Consider the following 26768-nt stretch of genomic DNA (forward strand, 5'->3'; position numbering starts at 1 on the left):
GTTGGAGTGTACCCCTGGCTATCTGTAATGATGTCTGAGTGTTGGAGTGTACCCCTGGCTATCTGCAATGATGTCTGAGTGTTGGAGTGTACCCCTGGCTATCTGCAATGATGTCTGAGTGTTGGAGTGTACCCCTGGCTATCTGCAATGATGTCTGAGTGTTGGAGTGTTCCTTGGCTATCTGTAATGATGTCTGAGTGTTGGAGTGTACCCCTGGCTATCTGTAATGATGTCTGAGTGTTGGAGTGTACCCCTGGCTATCTGTAATGATGTCTGAGTGTTGGAGTGTTCCCCTGGCTATCTGCAATGATGTCTGAGTGTTGGAGTGTACCCCTGGCTATCTGTAATGATGTCTGAGTGTTGGAGTGTTCCCCTGGCTATCTGTAATGATGTCTGAGTGTTGGAGTGTTCCCCTGGCTATCTGTAATGATATCTGAGTGTTGGAGTGTACCCCTGGCTATCCATATATTTTAAAAACAAGAAAATGGTGGAGTTTGGTTTGCTTTATATAAGGAATTTGATTTGAAATGATTTATATATTTGATAAATTACATTTACTTTTGATAGTTAAATATATTTAGAATCAAATACTTTCTGACTTTTACTGAAGTAGTATTTTACTGAGTGACTTTTACTTGAGTAACTTTCTATGAAGGAATCTTTACTTTTACTACAGTATGACTATTGGGTACTTTTCCCACCACTGGTAAGGGGTTACGTAACCAATACATATGGTTCCGAGAAACGTCTTAAATGTCCTGCACCACACACACACACACAGCACAAACCACACACCCTGGTGTGTCAGTGATCAGTGTTTATATCCTCAGTTCCCCCAGAGCCCCGCCAACCAGCCAATCAGACAACAGAGAGCCGGAGGAGAGCCAACCAGAGAGAAGCAGTAAGACACACACACACACAAGTTGGCAGTGTAGGTTTTGCAGTGCACAGGTTATATTAGTGTCAGGCTGGGTCAGACGTAAGAGTCAAGTAAACATGCAGCAATGAATAGGATTCATCACGATTCAATAGATTCAATATGATTCATCAGGCTGAATATGATTCAGTAAGATTCAATCGATTAATTACGATTTAATATGATTTAATAGATTAATTAAGATAAGATGGCTTAATAAAGTCTCACACAGACTTCAACATAAACTGTGAAATATTTATCTCCCTATTGCTGTGTGTGTGTGTGTGTGTGTGTGTGTGTGTGTGTGTGTGTGTGTGTGTGTGTGTGTGTGTAGCTAAGGCAGGTTGGGAGAGTCCTCTGACTGAGAGCCTGGAAAGAGAGATGCAGGAGACACGGAGAATGGTGTCAGCTCTACAGGTACACACACACACGTTATGTTTTTCTGTCCTCGTGGGAACCTAAAATACATTTTCATTCAAAATCCTATTTTCCTTAACCTAACCATAACCCTAACCTAAACTTGACCCCAAAACTATACCTAACCCTGAAACTATACCTGACCCTAAAACTATACCTGACCCTAAAACTATACCTGACCGTAACTCCTAACCCCAATTGTAACCCCTAACCTAACCCCTAAGCCTAAAATAGAATTTTCCCTCGTGGGGACCTGCAAAATGTCCCCACTTGTCTGAGTTTTTGGTTGTTTAACTGTCCTTGTGAGAACTTCTGGTAACCTAAAGGATAGTGAAACAAAAACACAATGTTCGAGCCATCTTCAAAGAAAAATACATGTGCTAATACATTCCCAGCCCTCACCATGTCTGGAGACACAGGTGATGTCTGGAGACACAGGTGATGTCTGGGTATGAAAGATTTATAGAATGTATAAGAGCTGTGTATGAAATGTCTATAAAATAATATGTTTATGTTTCTAGGGAATATTATTTGAGAAGGAATATGTTTACAGAGAATGAAGTAATATGTTTTAAACGTTATGTTTCTAGAGAATATTATTGGAGAAGGAATATATTTAAAACTTTGTTTCTAGAGAATATAATTGAAGGAATATGTTTATGTTTATAGAGAATATTATCTGAGAAGGAATATGTTTTAAACTTTGTTTCTAGAGAATATTATTGAAGGAATATGTTTATGTTTCTAGAGAATATTATCTGAGAAGGAATATGTTTTAAACTTTGTTTCTAGAGAGTATTGGAGAAGCAATACAGTGGATTCAGAAAGTATTCAGACCCCTTCCCCTTTTCTACATTTTGTTAAATTACAGCCTGATTCTGAAATGGATTGAATATAACATTTTCCTCATCAATCTACACACAATAGCCCATAATGACCAAGCGAAAAGTTTTTTAGGGAAAAACAAACGAACCAGAAACTGGATACAGTGAATATCAGAGAACAAACCAAGCCATGAGGACGAAGGGATTGTCCATTTACATAAGTATTCAGACCCTTTACTCAGTATTTTGTTGAAGCACCTTTGGCAGCGATTACAGCCTCCAGTCTTCTTGGGTATAACTCTACAAGCTTGGCACACCTGTATTTGGGGAGTTTCTCCCATTCTTCTCTGAAGATCCTCTCGAGCTCTGTCAGGTTGGATGGGGAGCGTTGCTGCACAGCTATTTTCAGGATGTTTGATTGGGTTCTGGCTGGGCCACTCAAGGGCGTTGTCTTTTCTGTGTGCTTAGAGTCGTCCCGTTGGAAGGTGCACCTTTGCTCCAGTCTGAGGTCCTGAGCACTCTGTAGCATGTTTTCATCAAGGATCTCTCTGTACTTTGCTACGTTCATCTTTCCCTCGATCCTGACTAGTCTCCCAGCCCCTGCAGCTGAAAAACATCCCCACAGCATGATGCTGCCACCACCATGCTTCACCGTAGGGATGGTGCCAGGTTTCTTCCAGACGTGGCGCTTGGCATTCAGGCCAAAGAGTTCAACATTGGTTTCATCAGACCAGAGCATCTGGTCATTGTTCTGAGTCTTTAGGTGCCTTTTGGAAAACTCAAAGCGGGCTGTCATGTGCCTTTTACTGAGGAGTGGCTTCCGTCTGGCCCCTCTACCATAAAGGACTGATTGGTGGAGTGCTGCAGAGGTGGTTGTCCTTCTGGAAGGTTCTCCCATCAACACAGAGGAACTCTGGAGCTCTATCAGAGTGACCATCGGGTTCTTGGTCACCTCCCTGACCAAGGCCCTTCTCCTCCGATTGCTCAGTTTGGCCGAGCAGCCAGCTCTAGGAAGAGTCTTGGTGGTTCCAAACTTCTTCCATTTAAGAATGATGGGGGCCACTGTGTTCTTCTTCTTGGGGACCTTCAATGCTGCAGAAATGTTTTGGTACCTTTCCCCAGATCTGTTCCTCGACATAATCATGTCTCGGAGCTCTACGGACAATTCCTTCGACCTCGTGGCTTGGTTTTTGCTCTGACATGCCCCTGTCAACTGTGGGACCTTATATAGACAGGTGTGTGACTTTCCAAATCATGTCCAATCAATTGAATTTACCACAGGTGGACTCCAATCAAGTTGTAGAAACATCTCAAGGGTGATCAATGGAAACAGGATGCATCTGAGCTCAATTTTGAGTCTCATAGCAAAAGGTCTGAATACGTATTTTTTTTTATTTTTAATTTTCTTTCCCTCAATACTTCAAAAATATGTAACAACATGTTTTTGCTTTGTCATTATGGGGTATTGTGATGTCATTATGGGGTATTGTGATGTCATTATGGGGTATTGTGATGTCATTATGGGGTATTGTGATGTCATTACGGGTATTGTGATGTCATTATGGGGTATTGTGATGTCATTATGGGGTATTGTGGTGTCATTATGGGGTATTGTGATGTCATTATGGGGTATTGTGTGTATTGTGGGTATTGACCTGTTACATTTGGGTCCTGTCTAGTTGTTTCTGCAAATGGTTCAGTACAAACAGGGGTGTGGGAGAGGACATTCCTGTCTTGTTGTTTCTGTAACGGTTCAGTACAAACAGGGGTGTGGGAGAGGACATTCCTGTCTTGTTGTTTCTGTAACGGTTCAGTACAAACAGGAGTGTGGGAGAGGACATTCCTGTCTTGTTGTTTCTGTAACGGTTCAGTACAAACAGGAATGTGGGAGAGGACATTCCTGTCTTGTTGTTTCTGTAACGGTTCAGTACAAAGAGGAGTGTGGAGAGGACATTCCTGTCTTGTGCCGCTTTTCTAAAGCAATTTCATCACATCATGTATTATTTGTGTATATTTCTTATATAGGTCATTTATTCAATATTTGTAATACATTTATTATTTGAGCTGGAAAATTCAAAGTTTTGAATAGAAAAGGCCATTCAAAATGGTTGAAAGGGTTAAACTTTGTTTCCAGAGAATATTATTAGAGAAGGACGATGTGAATGTTTATAGTGAATAGTATTGGAGAAGGAATATGTGAATGTTTCTATTTAAAAAAACAATTTCTTTCTTTATTGTGACACCTGCTAGATAGTTACAGTTTCACCAGCTAGAGCATTTATTTCTTTGTATTAAAATACTCCAGCCAGCCAAGTCATGGACTCTTCTCTCTGCTAGCGTACGTCATGCGGTATCGATGCACCAAGTCTGGAACCAACAGGACCCTGAACAGCTTCTACCCCCAAGCCATAAGACTGATAAACTAAACATTGACCCTTTTTTTTTTTCTTTTACTAAGTCAAGCATAACCCATTGACTGCACACACACTGGACTCTACCCACACACTCACACATACTGACACCCCAACACACACACACTGGACTCTACCCACACACTCACACATACTGACACCCCAACACACACACTAGACTCTACCCACACACTCACACATACTGACACCCCAACACACACACTAGACTCTACCCACACACTCACACATACTGACACCCCAACACACACACTAGACTCTACCCACACACTCACACATACTGACACCCCAACACACACACTAGACTCTACCCACACACTCACACATACTGACACCCCAACACACACACTAGACTCTACCCACACACTCACACATACTGACACCCCAACACACACACTAGACTCTACCCACACACTCACACATACTGACACCCCAACACACACACTGGACTCTACCCACACACTCACACATACTGACACCCCAACACACACACTAGACTCTACCCACACACTCACACATACTGACACCCCAACACACACACTAGACTCTACCCACACACTCACACATACTGACACCCCAACACACACACTAGACTCTACCCACACACTCACACATACTGACACCCCAACACACACACTAGACTCTACCCACACACTCACACATACTGACACCCCAACACACACACTAGACTCTACCCACACACTCACACATACTGACACCCCAATACACACACTAGACTCTACCCACACACTCACACATACTGACACCCCAACACACACACTAGACTCTACCCACACACTCACACATACTGACACCCCAACACACACACTAGACTCTACCCACACACTCACACATACTGACACCCCAACACACACACACTAGACTCTACCCACACACTCACACATACTGACACCCCAACACACACACTAGACTCTACCCACACACTCACACATACTGACACCCCAACACACACACTAGACTCTACCCACACACTCACACATACTGACACCCCCAACACACACACTAGACTCTACCCACACACTCACACATACTGACACCCCAACACACACACTAGACTCTACCCACACACTCACACATACTGACACCCCAACACACACACTGGACTCTACCCACACACTCACACATACTGACACCCCAACACACACACTAGACTCTACCCACACACTCACACATACTGACACCCCAACACACACACTAGACTCTACCCACACACTCACACATACTGACACCCCAACACACACACTGGACTCTACCCACACACTCACACATACTGACACCCCAACACACACACTAGACTCTACCCACACACTCACACATACTGACACCCCAACACACACACTAGACTCTACCCACACACTCACACATACTGACACCCCAACACACACACTAGACTCTACCCACACACTCACACATACTGACACCCCAACACACACACTAGACTCTACCCACACACTCACACATACTGACACCCCAACACACACACTAGACTCTACCCACACACTCACACATACTGACACCCCAACACACACACACTAGACTCTACCCACACACTCACACATACTGACACCCCAACACACACACTAGACTCTACCCACACACTCACACATACTGACACCCCAACACACACACTAGACTCTACCCACACACTCACACATACTGACACCCCAACACACACACACTAGACTCTACCCACACACTCACACATACTGACACCCCAACACACACACTAGACTCTACCCACACACTCACACATACTGACACCCCAACACACACACTAGACTCTACCCACACACTCACACATACTGACACCCCAACACACACACTAGACTCTACCCACACACTCACACATACTGACACCCCAACACACACACTAGACTCTACCCACACACTCACACATACTGACACCCCAACACACACACTGGACTCTACCCACACACTCACACATACTGACACCCCAACACACACACTGGACTCTACCCACACACTCACACATACTGACACCCCAACACACACACTAGACTCTACCCACACACTCACACATACTGACACCCCAACACACACACTAGACTCTACCCACACACTCACACATACTGACAGCCCAACACACACACTAGACTCTACCCACACACTCACACATACTGACACCCCAACACACACACTAGACTCTACCCACACCACACACTCACACATACTGACACCCCAACACACACACTGGACTCTACCCACACACTCACACATACTGACACCCCAACACACACACTGGACTCTACCCACACACTCACACATACTGACACCCCAACACACACACTGGACTCTACCCACACACTCACACATACTGACACCCCAACACACACACTAGACTCTACCCACACACTCACACATACTGACACCCCAACACACACACACTAGACTCTACCCACACACTCACACATACTGACACCCCAACACACACACTGGACTCTACCCACACACTCACACATACTGACACCCCAACACACACACTGGACTCTACCCACACACTCACACATACTGACACCCCAACACACACACTGGACTCTACCCACACACTCACACATACTGACACCCCAACACACACACACTAGACTCTACCCACACACCCACACATACTGACACCCCAACTGGACTCTACCCGCACACTCACACATACTGACACCCCAACACACACACTGGACTCTACCCACACACTCACACATACTGACACCCCAACACACACACACTAGACTCTACCCACACACTCACACATACTGACACCCCAACACACACACTAGACTCTACCCACACACTCACACATACTGACACCCCAACACACACACTGGACTCTACCCACACACTCACACATACTGACACCCCAACACACACACTAGACTCTACCCACACACTCACACATACTGACACCCCAACACACACACTAGACTCTACCCACACACTCACACATACTGACACCCCAACACACACACTAGACTCTACCCACACACTCACACATACTGACACCGCAACACACACACTAGACTCTACCCACACACTCACACATACTGACACCCCAACACACACACTAGACTCTACCCACACACTCACACATACTGACACCCCAACACACACACACTAGACTCTACCCACACACTCACACATACTGACACCCCAACACACACACTAGACTCTACCCACACACTCACACATACTGACACCCCAACACACACACTAGACTCTACCCACACACTCACACATACTGACACCCCAACACACACACTAGACTCTACCCACACACTCACACATACTGACACCCCAACACACACACTGGACTCTACCCACACACTCACACATACTGACACCCCAACACACACACTAGACTCTACCCACACACTCACACATACTGACACCCCAACACACACACTAGACTCTACCCACACACTCACACATACTGACACCGCAACACACACACTGGACTCTACCCACACACTCACACATACTGACACCCCAACACACACACTAGACTCTACCCACACACTCACACATACTGACACCCCAACACACACACTAGACTCTACCCACACACTCACACATACTGACACCCCAACACACACACTAGACTCTACCCACACACTCACACATACTGACACCGCAACACACACACTGGACTCTACCCACACACTCACACATACTGACACCCCAACACACACACTAGACTCTACCCACACACTCACACATACTGACACCCCAACACACACACTGGACTCTACCCACACACTCACACATACTGACACCCCAATACACACACTAGACTCTACCCACACACTCACACATACTGACACCCCAACACACACACTGGACTCTACCCACACACTCACACATACTGACACCCCAACACACACACTAGACTCTACCCACACACTCACACATACTGACACCCCAACACACACACTAGACTCTACCCACACACTCACACATACTGACACCCCAACACACACACACTAGACTCTACCCACACACCCACACATACTGACACCCCAACTGGACTCTACCCGCACACTCACACATACTGACACCCCAACACACACACTGGACTCTACCCACACACTCACACATACTGACACCCCAACACACACACACTAGACTCTACCCACACACTCACACATACTGACACCCCAACACACACACTAGACTCTACCCACACACTCACACATACTGACACCCCAACACACACACTAGACTCTACCCACACACTCACACATACTGACACCCCAATACACACACTAGACTCTACCCACACACTCACACATACTGACACCCCAACACACACACTGGACTCTACCCACACACTCACACATACTGACACCCCAACACACACACTAGACTCTACCCACACACTCACACATACTGACACCCCAACACACACACTGGACTCTACCCACACACTCACACATACTGACACCCCAACACACACACACTAGACTCTACCCACACACTCACACATACTGACACCCCAACACACACACTGGACTCTACCCACACACTCACACATACTGACACCCCAACACACACACTAGACTCTACCCACACACTCACACATACTGACACCCCAACACACACACTAGACTCTACCCACACACTCACACATACTGACACCCCAACACACACACTAGACTCTACCCACACACTCACACATACTGAAACCCCAACACACACACTGGACTCTACCCACACACTCACACATACTGACACCCCAACACACACACTAGACTCTACCCACACACTCACACATACTGACACTGACACCCCAACACACACATACACACACTACATACGCCCACACACGCACAACATACACACACATTTTAGAATAAGGCTGTAACGCAACAAAATGTGGAGAAAGTCAAGGGGTCTGAATGCTTTCCCGAATGCACTGTTTATGTTCATATCTACCTCAATTACCTCGTTCCCCTGGAACTTCCTGTATATAGCCATGTTATTTTCTACTTCCTGTATATAGCCATGTTATTTTCTACTCCCTGTGTATATACCATGTTATTTTCTACTTCCTGTATATAGCCTTGTAATTTTCTACTTCCTGTATATAGCCTTGTTATTTTCTACTTCCTGTATATAGCCATGTTATTTTCTACTTCCTGTATATAGCCTTGTTATTTTCTACTTCCTGTATATAGCCATGTTATTTTCTACTTCCTGTATATAGCCATGTTATTTTCTACTTCCTGTATATAGCCTTGTTATTTTCTACTTCCTGTATATAGCCATGTTATTTTCTACTTCCTGTATATAGCCATGTTATTTTCTACTTCCTGTATATAGCCTTGTTATTTTCTACTTCCTGTATATAGCCATGTTATTTTCTACTTCCTGTATATAGCCATGTTATTTTCTACTTCCTGTATATAGCCATGTTATTTTCTACTTCCTGTATATAGCCTTGTTATTTTCTACTTCCTGTATATAGCCATGTTATTTTCTACTTCCTGTATATAGCCATGTTATTTTCTACTTCCTGTATATAGCCATGTTATTTTCTACTTCCTGTATATAGCCATGTTATTTTCTACTTCCTGTATATAGCCATGTTATTTTCTACTTCCTGTATATAGCCTTGTTATTTTCTACTTCCTGTATATAGCCATGTTATTTTCTACTTCCTGTATATAGCCATGTTATTTTCTACTTCCTGTATATAGCCATGTTATTTTCTACTTCCTGTATATAGCCATGTTATTTTCTACTTCCTGTATATAGCCATGTTATTTTCTACTTCCTGTATATAGCCTTGTTATTTTCTACTTCCTGTATATAGCCATGTTATTTTCTACTTCCTGTATATAGCCATGTTATTTTCTACTTCCTGTATATAGCCATGTTATTTTCTACTTCCTGTATATAGCCATGTTATTTTCTACTTCCTGTATATAGCCATGTTATTTTCTACTTCCTGTATATAGCCTTGTTATTTTCTACTTCCTGTATATAGCCATGTTATTTTCTACTTCCTGTATATAGCCATGTTATTTTCTACTTCCTGTATATAGCCTTGTTATTTTCTACTTCCTGTATATAGCCTTGTTATTTTCTACTTCCTGTATATAGCCATGTTATTTTCTACTTCCTGTATATAGCCATGTTATTTTCTACTTCCTGTATATAGCCATGTTATTTTCTACTTCCTGTATATAGCCATGTTATTGTTATTCTTCGTGTCACTATTTAAAGTTTTATTACATTTCATCTGTCTTTAACTGCATTGCTTAAAAAGGACCCATAAGTAAGCATTTGTTGGTCTACACCTGTTTTGAAAGCTATTGGTTTGTGTGTGTGTGTGTGTGTGTGTGTGTGTGTGTGTGTGTGTGTGTGTGTGTGTGTGTGTGTGTCTAGGCCCTGTTACTTCATGGGTGTCTGCCAGATGATGAGCAGGAGACATTGAATCTGACTCTGGGAGAAGATAACACTGAACAACAACTGGTAACACATCTTTTTATTTTATTTAACCTTTATTTAACCAGGTAGGCTAACCATTTAATTTAATTTACAGTAGAAACAGTCTATATACAGTGAGTGCAAATGAGGTAGAATAAAAGTGGTAAGGCAATAAATAGGCCATGGTGGCGAAGTAATTACAATATAGCAATTAAACACTGATAGATGTGCAGAGGATGAATATACAAGTAGAGATACTGGGGTGCAAAGGTGCAAGATATATAAATAAATACAGTATGGGATGAGGTAGCTGGATGGGCTGTTTACAGATGAGCTCTATATACAGGTGCAGTGATCTGTGAGCTGCTCTGACAGCTGGTGCTGTCATGACTACCGCCAAAGTCGGTTCCTCTCCTTGTTCGGACGGCGTTCAGCGGTCAATGTCACCGGTCTGCTAGCCATCGCCGATCCACCTTTTAATTTTCCATTTGTTTTGTCTTGTTTTCCCACACACCTGGTTTACATTTCCCTCATTACTCGTTGTGTATTTAACCCTCTGTTTCCCCCAATGTCTGTGTGTGAAATGATTTGTTACGTTTGTTGTGTGATGCGTCAGGCTGTTTTTTTCCGGGTATTGTTTTGAGCCCCTGGTATTGTATTGTTGTCTGACTAGGTCACTATTCCCTTTCGCCTTTGGAGTGTTGTGATGCTGTTGCATCCGACTGTTCTGCTTCTATTCACTCATCCTGCACCTGACCACCTGACTCCAGTTGACCAGTTGCTACGGTTGGGTGCTGCTATGGTAACCAGTGAGCTGAGATAAGGCGGGGCTTTACCGAGCAGACACTTGTAGATGACCTGGAGCCAGTGGGTTTGGCGACGAGTATGAAGCGAGGGCCAGCCAACGAGAGCGTACAGGTCGCAGTGGTGGGTAGTATATGGGGCTTTGGTGACAAAATGTATGGCACTGTGATAGACTGCATCCAATTTGTTGAGTTAGAGTGTTGGGGGCTATTTTGTAAATGACATCGCTGAAGTCGAGGATCTGTAGGATGGTCAGTTTTACGAGGGTATGTTTGGCAGCATGAGTGAAGGATGCTTTGTTGCGAAATAGGATGCCGATTCTAGATTTCATTTTGGATTGGAGATGCTTAATGTGAGTCTGGAAGGAGAGTTTACAGTCTAACCAGACACCTAGGTATTTGTAGTTGTCCACATATTATAAGTCAGAACCGTCTAGAGTAGTGATGCTAGATGGGCGAGCAGGTGCGGGCAGTGATCGGTGGAAGAGCATGTATTTAGTTTTACTTGCATTTAAGAGCAGTTGGAGGCCACGGAAGGAGAGTTGTATGGCATTCAAGTTCGTCTGGAGGTTAGTTAACACATTGTCCAAAGAAGGGCCAGAGATATACAGAATGTATCTCTCCCTCTCAACTGGTAACACCCAAACACAGCTCTCCCTCTAGGACAGATCGTTGTTCTCTGTGCAGATCATATTTCTGTGTGTGTGTGTGTGTGTGTGTGTGTGTGTTTGTGTGTGTGTGTGTGAGAGAGAGAGAGAGAGAGAGAGACAGGTATCAATTTTCCCTCTGTATTCATCAACTTTGCGTTTCCTATTTCTCACACACAGCCTCTCTCCCCTTCTGCTCTCTATCCCTCCCCTCGCTCTCTCCCTCTCTCTATCTCTCCCCTCCCTCTCTCTATCCCTCCTCCCTCTCTCTATCCCTCCCCTCTCTCTCTGTGTCTCTCTAGGTGGTAATTCGTAGTCATCTAGATCAGAGTATGGAGGAGACTCAGGAGCTGAAGGTAAATACTGTTTTTCAGACTAACCGTTTTCCAGAACATTATCAAGTGAATTAAGAAGTAATGTTGCCATACAGTGAGCTCCAAAATGACTGGGACAGTGACTCATTTTAGCATTTGAAATGGTAACCATGAGGTTAGTGCAGACTGTCAGCTTTAATAATGATGGGATTTTCATCCATATCGGGTGAACCGTTTAGAAATGACAGCATTTGTTTTAGGGGACCAAAGGTATTGGGACTAATTCACTTATGTGTATTAAAGTAGTGAAAAGTTTAGTATTTGGTCCTATATTGCTAGCACACAATGATTACATCAAGCGTGTTACGACAAACTTGTTGGATGCATTTGCTGTTTGCTTTGTTTGGGCCAGTATACAAACTGAAGTGGGTCTAGGGTGGTCGGTAAGGTGGAGGTGATATGATCCTTGACTAGTCTCTCAAAGCACTTCATGATGACAGCAGTGAGTGCTACTGGGCGATAGTCATTTAGTTCAGTTATCTTTGCCTTCTTCGGTACAGGAACAATGGTAGCCATCTTGAAGCATGTGGGGACAGCAGACTGGGAGAGATTGAATATGTCTGTAAACACTCCAGCCAGCTGGTCTGCTCATGATCTGAGGACGCGGATAGAGATGCCGTCTCGGCCAGCAGCCTTGCGAGGGTTAACATGTTTAAATGTTTTACCCACGTCAGCCACGGAGAAGGGGGGGGGGGGCAGTCTTTGTTAGCGAGCCGTGATGGTGGCACTGTATTATACTCAAAGCGGGCAAAGACGGTGTCTGTAACTTGGCTGTTTTTGTAGTCTGTGATTTCCTGTAGACCCTGCCACATACGTCTCGTGTCTGAGCCGTTAAACTGCGACTCCACCTGGTCCCTGTACCGGCATTTTGCTTGTTTGATTGCCTTGCGGAGGGAATCACTACACTGTTTATATTCAGCCATAATCGCCTGACCTCTTTCCATGGTTAAATGTGGTGGCTGGCACTTTCAATTTTGCGTGAATGCCGCCATCCATCCACAGTTTCTGGTTAAGGTAGGTTTTAATAGTCACAGTGGGTACAACATCTCCAATGCAATTCATTATGTAACTGTCATTTGCCTAATAACAAACTTGTATGCCGTCTATAAATACAAATAAAATTGTTAAATTATGAGCCTTGTTGGTTAAGCTACAGAAAAAGGGCTTTATATAACAAGTCATACTGTGGGGTGTTGGACCCAGTCAGGTCTTTATATAACAAGTCATACTGTGGGGTGTTGGACCCAGTCAGGTCTTTATATAACAAGTCATACTGTGGGGTGTTGGACCCAGTCAGGTCTTTATATAACAAGTCATACTGTGGGGTGATGGACCCAGTCAGGTCTTTATATAACAAGTCATACTGTGGGGTGTTGGACCCAGTCAGGTCTTTATATAACAAGTCATACTGTGGGGTGTTGGACCCAGTCAGGTCTTTATATAACAAGTCATACTGTGGGGTGTTGGACCCAGTCAGGTCTTTATATAACAAGTCATACTGTGGGGTGTTGGACCCAGTCAGGTCTTTATATAACAAGTCATACTGTGGGGTGTTGGACCCAGTCAGGTCTTTATATAACAAGTCATACTGTGGGGTGTTGGACCCAGTCAGGTCTTTATATAACAATATAACAAGTCATACTGTGGGGTGTTGGACCCAGTCAGGTCTTTATATAACAATATAACAAGTCATACTGTGGGGTGATGGACCCAGTCAGGTCTTTATATAACAAGTCATACTGTGGGGTGATGGACCCAGTCAGGTCTTTATATAACAAGTCATACTGTGGGGTGTTGGACCCAGTCAGGCCTTTATATAACAATTCATACTGTGGGGTGTTGGACCCAGTCAGGTCTTTATATAACAAGTCATACTGTGGGGTGCTGGACCCAGTCAGGTCTTTATATAACAAGTCATACTGTGGGGTGTTGGACCCAGTCAGGTCTTTATATAACAAGTCATACTGTGGGGTGCTCGACCCAGTCAGGTCTTTATATAACAAGTCATACTGTGGGGTGTTGGACCCAGTCAGGTCTTTATATAACAATATAACAAGTCATACTGTGGGGTGTTGGACCCAGTCAGGTCTTTATATAACAAGTCATACTGTGGGGTGTTGGACCCAGTCAGGTCTTTATATAACAATATAACAAGTCATACTGTGGGGTGTTGGACCCAGTCAGGTCTTTATATAACAAGTCATACTGTGGGGTGTTGGACCCAGTCAGGTCTTTATATAACAAGTCATACTGTGGGGTGTTGGACCCAGTCAGGGCTTTATATAACAATATAACAAGTCATACTGTGGGGTGCTGGACCCAGTCAGGTCTTTATATAACAAGTCATACTGTGGGGTGTTGGACCCAGTCAGGTCTTTATATAACAAGTCATACTGTGGGGTGTTGGACCCAGTCAGGTCTTTATATAACAAGTCATACTGTGGGGTGCTGGACCCAGTCAGGTCTTTATATAACAATATAACAAGTCATACTGTGGGGTGATGGACCCAGTCAGGTCTTTATATAACAAGTCATACTGTGGGGTGCTGGACCCAGTCAGGTCTTTATATAACAAGTCATACTGTGGGGTGTTGGACCCAGTCAGGTCTTTATATAACAAGTCATACTGTGGGGTGTTGGACCCAGTCAGGTCTTTATATAACAAGTCATACTGTGGGGTGTTGGACCCAGTCAGGTCTTTATATAACAAGTCATACTGTGGGGTGTTGGACCCAGTCAGGTCTTTATATAACAAGTCATACTGTGGGGTGCTCGACCCAGTCAGGTCTTTATATAACAAGTCATACTGTGGGGTGTTGGACCCAGTCAGGTCTTTATATAACAATATAACAAGTCATACTGTGGGGTGTTGGACCCAGTCAGGTCTTTATATAACAAGTCATACTGTGGGGTGTTGGACCCAGTCAGGTCTTTATATAACAATATAACAAGTCATACTGTGGGGTGTTGGACCCAGTCAGGTCTTTATATAACAAGTCATACTGTGGGGTGTTGGACCCAGTCAGGTCTTTATATAACAAGTCATACTGTGGGGTGTTGGACCCAGTCAGGGCTTTATATAACAATATAACAAGTCATACTGTGGGGTGCTGGACCCAGTCAGGTCTTTATATAACAAGTCATACTGTGGGGTGTTGGACCCAGTCAGGTCTTTATATAACAAGTCATACTGTGGGGTGTTGGACCCAGTCAGGTCTTTATATAACAAGTCATACTGTGGGGTGCTGGACCCAGTCAGGTCTTTATATAACAATATAACAAGTCATACTGTGGGGTGATGGACCCAGTCAGGTCTTTATATAACAAGTCATACTGTGGGGTGCTGGACCCAGTCAGGTCTTTATATAACAAGTCATACTGTGGGGTGTTGGACCCAGTCAGGTCTTTATATAACAAGTCATACTGTGGGGTGTTGGACCCAGTCAGGTCTTTATATAACAAGTCATACTGTGGGGTGTTGGACCCAGTCAGGTCTTTATATAACAAGTCATACTGTGGGGTGTTGGACCCAGTCAGGTCTTTATATAACAAGTCATACTGTGGGGTGTTGGTCCCAGTCAGGTCTTTATATAACAAGTCATACTGTGGGGTGCTGGACCCAGTCAGGTCTTTATATAACAAGTCATACTGTGGGGTGCTGGACCCAGTCAGGTATTTATATAACAAGTCATACTGTGGGGTGTTGGACCCAGTCAGGTCTTTATATAACAATATAACAAGTCATACTGTGGGGTGCTGGACCCAGTCAGGTCTTTATATAACAATATACCAAGTCATACTGTGGGGTGTTGGACCCAGTCAGGTCTTTATATAACAAGTCATACTGTGGGGTGTTGGACCCAGTCTTTAACAGAACAATATATGTTATTACCTGGTACTCCCTGTATATAGCCATGTTATTACCTGGTACTCCCTGTATATAACCATGTGATTACCTGGTACTCCCTGTATATAGCCATGTTATTACCTGGTACTCCCTGTATATAACCATGTGATTACCTGGTACTCCCTGTATATAACCATGTTATTACCTGGTACTCCCTGTATATAACCATGGTATTACCTGGTACTCCCTGTATATAGCCATGTTATTACCTCCCTGTATATAACCATGTTATTACCTGGTACTCCCTGTATATAGCCATGTTATTACTTGGTACTCCCTGTATATAACCATGTGATTACCTGGACTTCCTGTATATAACCATGGTATTACCAGGACTTCCTGTATATAGCCATGTTATTACCTGGTACTCCCTGTATATAGCCATGTTACTACCTGGTACTCCCTGTATATAACCATGGTATTACCAGGACTCCCTGTATATAACCATGTTATTACCTGGTACTCCCTGTATATAACCATGTTATTACCTCCCTGTATATAACCATGTTACTACCTGGTACTCCCTGTATATAGCCATGTCATTACCTGGTACTCCCTGTATATAACCATGTGATTACCTCCCTGTATATAACCATGTTATTACCTGGTACTCCCTGTATATAGCCATGTTATTACCTGGTACTCCCTGTATATAGCCATGTTATTACCTGGTACTCCCTGTATATAACCATGTTATTACCTGGTACTCCCTGTATATAGCCATGTTATTACCTGGTACTCCCTGTATATAGCCATGTTATTACCTGGTACTCCCTGTATATAGCCATGTTATTACCTGGTATTCCCTGTATATAGCCATGTTATTACCTGGTATTCCCTGTATATAGCCATGTTATTACCTGGTACTCCCTGTATATAACCATGGTATTACCAGGACTTCCTGTATATAGCCATGTTATTACCTGGTACTCCCTGTATATAGCCATGTTACTACCTGGTACTCCCTGTATATAACCATGGTATTACCAGGACTCCCTGTATATAACCATGTTATTACCTGGTACTCCCTGTATATAGCCATGTCATTACCTGGTACTCCCTGTATATAACCATGTGATTACCTCCCTGTATATAACCATGTTATTACCTCCCTGTATATAACCATGTTACTACCTGGTACTCCCTGTATATAGCCATGTCATTACCTGGTACTCCCTGTATATAACCATGTGATTACCTCCCTGTATATAACCATGTTATTACCTGGTACTCCCTGTATATAGCCATGTTACTACCTGGTATTCCCTGTATATAGCCATGTTATTACCTGGTACTCCCTGTATATAACCATGTTACTACCTGGTACCCCCTGGATATAACCATGTTATTACCTGGTACTCCCTGTATATAACCATGTTATTACCTGGTACTCCCTGTATATAGCCATGTTATTACCTGGTACTCCCTGTATATAACCATGTTACTACCTGGTACCCCCTGGATATAACCATGTTATTACCTGGTACTCCCTGTATATAACCATGTTATTACCTGGTACTCCCTGTATATAACCATGTTATTACCTGGTATTCCCTGTATATAGCCATGTTATTACCTGGTACTTCCTGTATATAACCATGTTATTACCTGGTACTTCCTGTATATAACCATGTTATTACCTGGTACTCCCTGTATATAGCCATGTTATTACCTGGTATTCCCTGTATATAACCATGTTATTATCCCTGTTATCGTTACTCATTGTGTATTATGTTACTATTTTTCTGTTATTATGTCACTGTTAGTCTACACCTGTTGATTATCAAGCATTTCACTGTTAGTCTACACCTGTTGATTATCAAGCATTTCACTGTTAGTCTACACCTGTTGTTTACCAAGCATTTCCCTGTTAGTCTACACCTGTTGTTGTTAGTCTCCACCTGTTGTTTACCAAGCATTTCACTGTTAGTCTACACCTGTTGTTTACCAAGCATTTCACTGTTAGTCTACACCTGTTGTTTACCAAGCATTTCCCTGTTAGTCTACACCTGTTGTTGTTAGTCTACACCTGTTGTTTACCAAGCATTTCACTGTTAGTCTACACATGTTGTTTACCAAGCATTTCACTGTTAGTCTACACCTGTTTTTTACCAAGCATGTGACAAACACATTTAATTTGATTTGTTAGTGTGGGATTGACATGCGGGGTGAGGGATCCGTGGGTGGCTTCTAACCATTGTTTTGGATTCCTTATGTCTTACTTATTGGTAGGAATAAGTTTGGTCCGAACCGGATGTTGGGTTCTATGTTTATTGAAAATTATTTGAATCCTATAAATTAAATTGGCCAATTTGGGTGAAATCAGTGTTCCTAATTTATCTGAGATGAAGTTACATTTGAACAATATAATGATTGAGGAATGTAACTCCAGAACCAATCTGAGATAGTGGGTGTCATGGCGTGGAACGACTCCATTGTGTTTTTTTATTGTCACCTTTATTTCACCAGGTAGGCTAGTTGAGAACAAACTCTCATTTACAACTGTGACCTAGATATAGGTCTGTAGCAGTTTGTGTCTAGAGTGTCTCCCCCTTTGAAGAGGGGGATGACCGCGGCAGCTTTCCAATCTTAGGGGATCTCAGACAATACGAACGAGAGGTTGAACAGGCTAGTAATAGGGACTGCAAAATTTTTTTAGTATGATTTTAGAAAGAGAGTGTCCAGATTGTCTAGCCCAGCTGATTTGTAGGGGTCCAGATTTTGCAGCTCTTTCAGAACATCAGTTATCTGGATTTGGGTGAAGGAGAAATGGGGGAGGCTTGGGCAAGTAGCTGTGGGGGGTGCCGGGCACTTGACTGGGGTAGGGGTAGCCAGGTGGAAAGCAGGGCAGTTGACCGGGGTAGGGGTAGCCAGGTGGAAAGCAGGGGCAGCTGTAGGAAAATGCTGTCCCCCCCCTACCAGAAAAGCTTGTCTTTTTCTACTAGCACTGACTTTGATAAAGAGTTTATTGACGAAAATTGTACTTACTATGGTTGTGATATGTGGTTGTCCCACCTAGCTACCTTAAGATGAATGTACTGACTAGGACATATGGTAATCTCAACTAGCTACCTTAAGATGAATGTACTGACTAGGACATATGGTAATCTCAACTAGCTACCTTAAGATGAATGTACTGACTAGGACATATGGTAATCTCAACTAGCTACCTTAAGATGAATGTACTGACTAGGACATATGGTAATCTCAACTAGCTACCTTAAGATGAATGTACTGACTAGGACATATGGTAATCTCAACTAGCTACCTTAAGATGAATGTACTGACTAGGACATATGGTAATCTCAACTAGCTACCTTAAGATGAATGTACTGACTAGGACATATGGTAATCTCAACTAGCTACCTTAAGATGAATGTACTGACTAGGACATATGGTAATCTCAACTAGCTACCTTAAGATGAATGTACTGACTAGGACATATGGTAATCTCAACTAGCTACCTTAAGATGAATGTACTGACTAGGACATATGGTAATCTCAACTAGCTACCTTAAGATGAATGTACTGACTAGGACATATGGTAATCTCAACTAGCTACCTTAAGATGAATGTACTGACTAGGACATATGGTAATCTCAACTAGCTACCTTAAGATGAATGCACTAACTGGAATTTAAATGACTAAAATGTGTGTGTTTGATGGTTGTGTTGTTACAGAGAGAGCTGTTGCGTTGTAAACAGGAGGTACGGAACCTGCGTGGAGTCAAGGTACCAATATTCAAACCTTGACTGGAGGTTACCATGAAATTCTGGGCAAAAAGGCAAACTCATTTATTGAGTAAGATGGCTCATTCATCACAAAACCTACTGATATTGCCAATTACTTTAATTATTTTTTCATTGGCAAGATTAGCAAATTTAGGCATGACATGCCAGCAACAAGCGCTGACACTACACCTCCAAGTATAGCTGATCAAATTACGAAAGACAAGAATTGTAATTTTGAATTCCGTAAAGTGGAAATAATGAACAAATGATTGCCTATCAACAATGACAAGCCACCGGAGTCTTACAACTTGGAAAATTACTGAGGATTACAGCAGATGATATTGCCACTCCTATTCTCCATATCTTCAATCTAAGCCTACTAGAAAGTGTGATCCCTCAGGCCTGGAGGGAAGCTAAAGTCATTCCTCTACCTAAGAATAGTAAAGCCTCCTTTACTGGCTCAAATAGCCGACCAATCAGCCTGTTACCAACCCTTAGTAAACTTCTGGAAAAAATAGTGTTTGACCAGGTACAATGCTATTTTACTGTAAACACGGCACTTACACAAATGACTGATGATTGGCTGATAGAAATTGATGATAAAATGATTGTGGGTGCAGTCTTGTTAGACTTCAGTGCAGCTTTTGACATTATCGATCATAGTCTGCTGATAGAAAAACATAGGTGTTCTGGCTTTACACCCCCTGCTATATTGTGGATAAAGAGTTACACAGAGGGTGTTCTTTAAATTACAGGTTGTAATGCAACAAAATAGGAAAAACGGGGTGAATACTTTTGCAAGGCTCTGTATATGATATGGTCATTATTTGAACACGCTAGCCAGCTAACTTAACGCTAGCCAGCTAACTTAACGCTAGCCAGCTAACTTAACGCTAGCCAGCTAACTTAACACTAGCCAGCTAACTTAACGCTAGCCAGCTAACTTAACACTAGCCAGCTAACTTAACGCTAGCCAGCTAACAAGCTAGAAATGAACCAGAACATAGTTTTTTATATAGTTTTGATGTCTACACTATTATTCTACAATGTAGAAAATAGTAAAAAATAAATAAGTGCTCTCTCTGTGTGCTCTCTCTCTCTCTCTCTCTCTCTCTGTGTGTGCTCTCTCTGTGTGTGTGTGTGTGTGTGTGTGTATATATATATGTATGTATGTATATATAGGAGGCACAGCAGCAAAGATTGTTTGCCCAGGAGGAGTGTATGTTGCAGCTAAAACAGGAGCAGCTCAGAGCCAGCATGACCCAGGACCAACTCACCAGCCTCAACGTATGACACACACATACCGCACACTCACTCACGCTGCCCATGACGGCTAACACGGAACAGTACCTCGCTCGTTGCTTTGCCTTGGTTTTAGACCTGCAAACTGAAGGCCACATACTGTCAGCCTATGTACATGGCAGAGACTTCCAAATACCAGCGCTACAAGTTTGCAGTGATAAACAGGGCTGTCCCGACATGACACGAGGGGCTGGTATTTTACTAAATTGTCAGCACAGGTCTGCTCCATGTAGAAGTCAAAAGAGCAACAGACGTGCGTCCTTAACCAAACTCAGTAAAGTAATCTGATAACATCAGTTACTTTTGGATTAATTTCCCTTTTGTAGAAGAAAACAAAAAGGATTCATCCAAATGCATTTGGTGTGTCATCATAGTGGTTGAACAAACTTAAACTTACACCTTTTTTTCAATTCTGAATTGAATATCATAGAGAAACACCCTTTATGAATTAAAGGGGACACCCAAGAGGGGACGCCCAAGAGGGAACGCCCAAGAGGGAACGCCCAAGAGGGGACGCCCAAGAGGGGACGCCCAAGAGGGGACGCCCAAGAGGGGACGCCCAAGAGGGAACGCCCAAGGCCCTCCCTCATCCCCCCTTTGGAAAAGCAGATCATGTCTCTATACTCCTGTTTCCTGTTTACAAAACTAAACTGAAAAAGGAAGTATCTGTGATGCGCTCTGTAGAGAAATGGTTCTCTGAATCAGAGGCTATGTTGCAGCACTGCTTTGCTAGCACTGCGCTGATGGGCATATGTTTCAGGACTCCGCCGATAGCATCGACGAGCTAACCACCTCTGTCTCGGGCTTCATCAGGAAATTAATCCCCACATTGAAGGTTTGCTGCTTCCCCAATCAAAAGCCCTGGATTAACACTCAGGTACGCCCTAGACTAAAGGAGAGAGCTACCACACACAGGGCTATTGCAGCCAACCCCAAGGATACGCCTGAGGGCGCCTACAGGAAGTTCCGCTACGACCTCCGCAGAGCCATCAAACAGTAAAAAAGACAATATAGGAACAAGGTGGAATCCACATCGATGGGGCTGCAGTAGAGAGGGTCAAGTTCCTCGGTGTCCACATCACTGAGGACTTCACATGGTCCTCTCACATCATAACAGCAATGTTTCTCTTCTCCCTCAGGAGGCTGAAACGATTTGGCCCCTCAGATTCTCAGGAACTTTTACTGTCCCGTGGATGTGGATAGGAGGGGGGGGTCCCTCTGCTGTTTCCTGAAGACCACGATCATCTCCTTTGTTTTGTTGACGTTGAGTGTGAGGTTATTTTCCTGACACCACACTCCGAGGGGCCCTCACCTCCTCCCTATAGGCCGTCTCGTCATTGTTGGTAATCAAGCCGACCACTGTAGTGTCGTCTGCAGACTTGATGATTGAGTTGGAGGCGTGCATGGCCACGCAGTCATGGGTGAACAGGGAGTACAGGAGAGGGCTCAGAACGCACCTTGTGGGGCCCCAGTGTTGAGGATCAGCGGGGTGGAGATGTTGTTTCCTACCCTCACCACATGGGGGCGGCCCGTCAGGAAGTCCAGGACCCAGTTGCACAGGGCGGGGTCGAGACCCAGGGTCTTGAGCTTAATGACAAGTTTGGAGGGTACCATGGTGTTAAATGCTGAGCTGTAGTCGATGAACAGCATTCTTACATAGGTATTCCTCTTGTCCAGGTGGGTTAGGGCAGTGTGCAGTGTGATTGCGATTGCATCGTCTGTGGACCTATTGGGGCGGTAAGCAAATTGGAGTGGGTCTAGGGTGTCAGGTAGCGTGGAGGTGATGACATGATCCTTGACTAGTCTCTCAAAGCACTTCATGATGACGGGGGTGAGTGCTACGGGGCGGTAGTCTTTTAGCTCAGTTACCTTAGCTTTCTTGGGAACTGGAACAATGGTGCCCTCTTGAAGCATGTGGGAACAGCAGACTGGGATAGGGATTGATTGAATATGTCCGTTAACACACCAGCCAGCTGGTCTGCGCATGCTCTGAGGACGCAGCTAGAGATGCCGTCTGGGCCGGCAGCCTTGCGAGGGTTAGCACGTTTAAATGCTTTACTCACGTTGGCTGCGGTGAAGGAGAGCTATCAGGTTTTGGTAGCGGGTTGTGTCGTTGGCACTGTCAAAGCAAGCAAAGAAGTTGTTTAGTTTGTCTGGGAGCAGGACATCGCGGTCAGCGACGGGGCTGGTTTTCTTTTTGTAGTCTGTGATTGACTGTAGACCCTGCAACATACCTCTCGTGTCTGAGCCGTTGAATTTTGACTCTACTTTGTCTCTATACTGACGCGTAGCTTGTTTGATTGCCTTGCGGAGGGAATAGCTACACTGTTCATGGTCAGATTTTCCAAAAGGAGGGCGGGGCAGGGCTTTGTATACGTCACGGAACAATGATCCAGGGTTTTACCAGCCCTGGTAGCACAATCGATATGCTGATAGAATTTAGGGAGTCTTGTTTTCAGATTAGCCTTGTTAAAATCCCCAGCTACAATGAATGCAGCCTTAGGATATGTGGTTTCCAGTTTACATAGAGTCAAATAAAGTTAGTTCAGGGCCATCGATGTGTCTGCTTGGGGAGGATATATACGGCTGTAATTATAATCAAAGAGAATTCTCTTGGTAGATAATGCGGTCAACATTTGATTGTAAGGAATTCTAGGTCAGGTGAAAAAAAGGACTTGAGTTCCTGTATGTTATGATCACACCACAACTCGTTAATCATAAGGCATACCCCCCCGCCCCTCCTCTTACCAGAAATATGTTTGTTTCTGTCTGCACGATGCATGAAGAAACCAGGTGGCTGTACCGACTCCGATAGCATGTCTCGAGTGAAAGAACGTTACAATCTCTGATGTCACTCTGGAAGGCAACCCTTGCTCGGGTTTCATCTACCCTGTTGTCAAGAGAGGCAAGGAAGCCCGAGAGGCAGCCTCAAACATTTTTGGGGTGGGCACACGAGGAGTGTGGCAGAGTCAGGTTGGAGACCTGAGCCCACTCCCCGGGCTTACTGTGGCGAACATGTGACTGGTCAGGCCCCGTGCTATAGGGTGATGCTCACGGTGTCGAGGCGGAGCATTCACAGGCTGGTGTGTTCGGTGCCAGCGTCCCGGTGCCAGAACGGGTGGTGCCAGCTCTGTGCTCGAGACCGCCAGTGCGCCTCCGCGGCCCATTGTATCCGGTGCCTCGGCCAAGGAAGAGGCCTCCTGTATGTCTCCCCAGCCTGGTGAGTCCTGTGCCTGTTCCCAGAACCAGGTATCCTGTGTATCTCCTCAGCCCGGTTCGACCTGTGCCTGCACTCTGGAGGGGCCGGGCTAAAGTGGTCATCCAGCCTGGATGAGTGGTGGCCAAGGCTCCAGAGCTCCAGTGCTCCGCCACAGCCCGGTTCGTCCGGTGTCTCCTCTACGCACCAGGCGTCCTGTAGGTCTCCCCAGCCTGGTGGGCCCTGTAGCAGTCCCACGCACCAGGCTGTCTCTGCGTCTCCTCCTTCCAGAGGCGCCCTTCAGTCCGGAGCTTCCAGAGGCGCCCTTCAGTCCGGAGCTTCCAGAGGCGCCCTTCAGTCCGGAGCTTCCAGAGGCGCCCTTCAGTCCGGAGCTTCCAGAGGCGCCCTTCAGTCCGGAGCTTCCAGAGGCGCCCTTCAGTCCGGAGCTTCCAGAGGCGCCCTTCAGTCCGGAGCTTCCAGAGGCGCCCTTCAGTCCGGAGCTTCCAGAGGCGCCCTTCAGTCCGGAGCTTCCAGAGGCGCCCTTCAGTCCGGAGCTTCCAGAGGCGCCCTTCAGTCCGGAGCTTCCAGAGGCGCCCTTCAGTCCGGAGCTTCCAGAGGCGCCCTTAAGTCCGGAGCTTCCAGAGGCGCCCTTCAGTCCGGAGCTTCCTACGAAGGTCCCTTCAGTCCGGAGCTTCCTACGAGGGTCCCCAGTCCGGGGTCGGTGGCGAGGGTTCTCGCTCTAGAGGCGCCACCTAAGTGGGCCAAGCCAGAGGTGGAGCGGGGTCTACGTCCCTCACCAGAGCCGCCACCGCGGAGAAATGCCCACCCAGACCCTCCCCTATAGGTTCAGGTTTTGGAGTCCGCACCTTTGGGGGGGGGGGTACTGTCACGCCCTGACCTTAGAGTTTTTTCTGTCTCTATTTTGGTTTGGTCAGGGTGTTGTATTTCTTTGTTTTGGCCGGGTATGGTTCTCAATCAGGGACAGCTGTCCTTTGTCTCTGATTGGGAACCATACTTAGGTAGCTTTTCCCCACATGGTTTTGTGTGGGTAGTTAATTTCTGTTTAGTGTTTTGCACCTTTCAGGACTGTCTCGGTTATTCCCTTTGTTATTTTGTTATCGTGTTCAGTTTTAATAAAGAAAGCATGAACACTTAACACGCTGCGCTTTGGTCCGATGATTCCTCTTCTTCAGACGACGAATACCGTGACCTATATGTACTTGCATTCCCATGTTTCTAATTCGCGTTGTAGTTCTTGTTTTTATTTTAATTAAATGTTTCCTTCTATTTTCTATTATTATCTGTGTTATTTTCACTGCATTGTGGGAAAGAGGTCTCAAGGTAAGAATGTCACTGTACTGTTTTACACCTGCTGTATCCTGTGAACGTGGCGAATAAACGTTAACTTGATTACAATATTTTAGCTGTTAATGTAACTGGTTACCGTTTTTTTGTAATCAGATGACACGTACTCCGTTACTTCCCAACCATCATCAACATCAAACCAACTTCCTCTTACACTAGAATGTTAATGGATGTGTTCTGGCTATCAGGTCAACGAGAAGGTCTGACAATACACTGATAGTGGGACTGCCTGTCTCACCGCAGTAGCTACTAAGTTCCTTCTACACACACATTCACACACACACACACACACTCCCATCCATATTGACCCAGTCGGTTGTGTCATAGGCGGAGCTACAGAGGAAGTTGGATGAGAGGAGCAGGTTGCTGAGTGAGTGCAAGGTAAGACACACATCCT

General features: G+C 44.6%; 1 protein-coding gene across 1 annotated transcript in view; it reads left to right on the top strand.

Annotated features, from left to right (window-relative positions):
• The window catches only part of LOC109877919 (dixin), a 59886-nt gene that overhangs the window by 15752 nt on the left and 17366 nt on the right, over window positions 1-26768 (top strand). The window contains exons 6-12 of the mRNA XM_031809614.1: window positions 831-901; window positions 1251-1333; window positions 11004-11090; window positions 12798-12851; window positions 20458-20508; window positions 21691-21795; window positions 26699-26752. Coding sequence (XP_031665474.1) covers window positions 831-901; window positions 1251-1333; window positions 11004-11090; window positions 12798-12851; window positions 20458-20508; window positions 21691-21795; window positions 26699-26752 — 505 coding nt within the window. The remainder of the gene's footprint in view (window positions 1-830; window positions 902-1250; window positions 1334-11003; window positions 11091-12797; window positions 12852-20457; window positions 20509-21690; window positions 21796-26698; window positions 26753-26768) is intronic.

Source organism: Oncorhynchus kisutch, linkage group LG29 (assembly GCF_002021735.2).
Source record: "Oncorhynchus kisutch isolate 150728-3 linkage group LG29, Okis_V2, whole genome shotgun sequence".
NCBI lineage: Eukaryota > Metazoa > Chordata > Actinopteri > Salmoniformes > Salmonidae > Oncorhynchus > Oncorhynchus kisutch.